At 38.9% G+C, this 691-nt stretch overlaps 1 protein-coding gene across 1 annotated transcript in view; it reads right to left on the bottom strand.

The window, feature by feature from the left end:
- LOC109828809 overlaps positions 1 to 691 on the bottom strand; it is a 14,071-nt gene that overhangs the window by 6,895 nt on the left and 6,485 nt on the right. Inside the window, exon 2 of the mRNA XM_020395750.1 lies at positions 195 to 338. Coding sequence (XP_020251339.1) covers positions 195 to 338 — 144 coding nt within the window. The remainder of the gene's footprint in view (positions 1 to 194; positions 339 to 691) is intronic.

Genomic DNA, 691 nt, shown 5'->3' with positions numbered 1-691 from the left:
CCACATCACCATACAAGTTTGATAGAGAAGTTATAATACCTTGCAGAAATTCATCCATCTGCATGTCTTTTTTCCTGTAGAATGTATAGTGACCCTACCTTCTATTTAATTTAATTTACTTATTGAAAAATAGATGTTATACAGAAAAAGATATGCATCCTTACTAAAAAGATCCATGAACGGACGGAAACTACCTGATGAAACAGTAAATCAATCAGCACCAGCCCTAAATTATACTTATCACTGGGATGTTGCATTTTTCTCCATTTGCTGAGTAATGAATTTGTTGCTTGCTCTGTTTTTTCAGTTGTCTTCAGCTGATCGAGGTCTTCCTTCAACTGCAAAGAAAGTCACTGATTATATGCACGGTCTCTTTATGCTGTGCATTGAAGTTACATAGAATATACTGAGTGTCCAACTGGTACAATAAGCAGGAAATTATCATCGCAACAGGTTTTGCTCATATGTAGGTCAAGGATGTAGAAACGGCGAAAATGGGGTTGAAGTTCAGAAAATTTGACGAAGGAAATAGTTTGGACGTTTCTCGGTCGACCGCGATCAAGGGTGCAGTCGATCGGAAACGTTCACGCTACAGGGTAATTTATTGATTTTCTATCCAGTCGACCATGAGGCTAGGACCCTGTAATGTATTTTTTGGTTTCTGTCGTTCTGTCCGGTCGAACGTGACGGT

This window comes from Asparagus officinalis, chromosome 1, assembly GCF_001876935.1.
Source record: "Asparagus officinalis chromosome 1, Aspof.V1, whole genome shotgun sequence".
Taxonomy (NCBI): Eukaryota; Viridiplantae; Streptophyta; class Magnoliopsida; order Asparagales; family Asparagaceae; genus Asparagus; species Asparagus officinalis.
The sequence above is the reverse complement of the archived record's forward strand: the minus strand, read 5'-3'. Positions and strand labels throughout refer to the sequence as shown.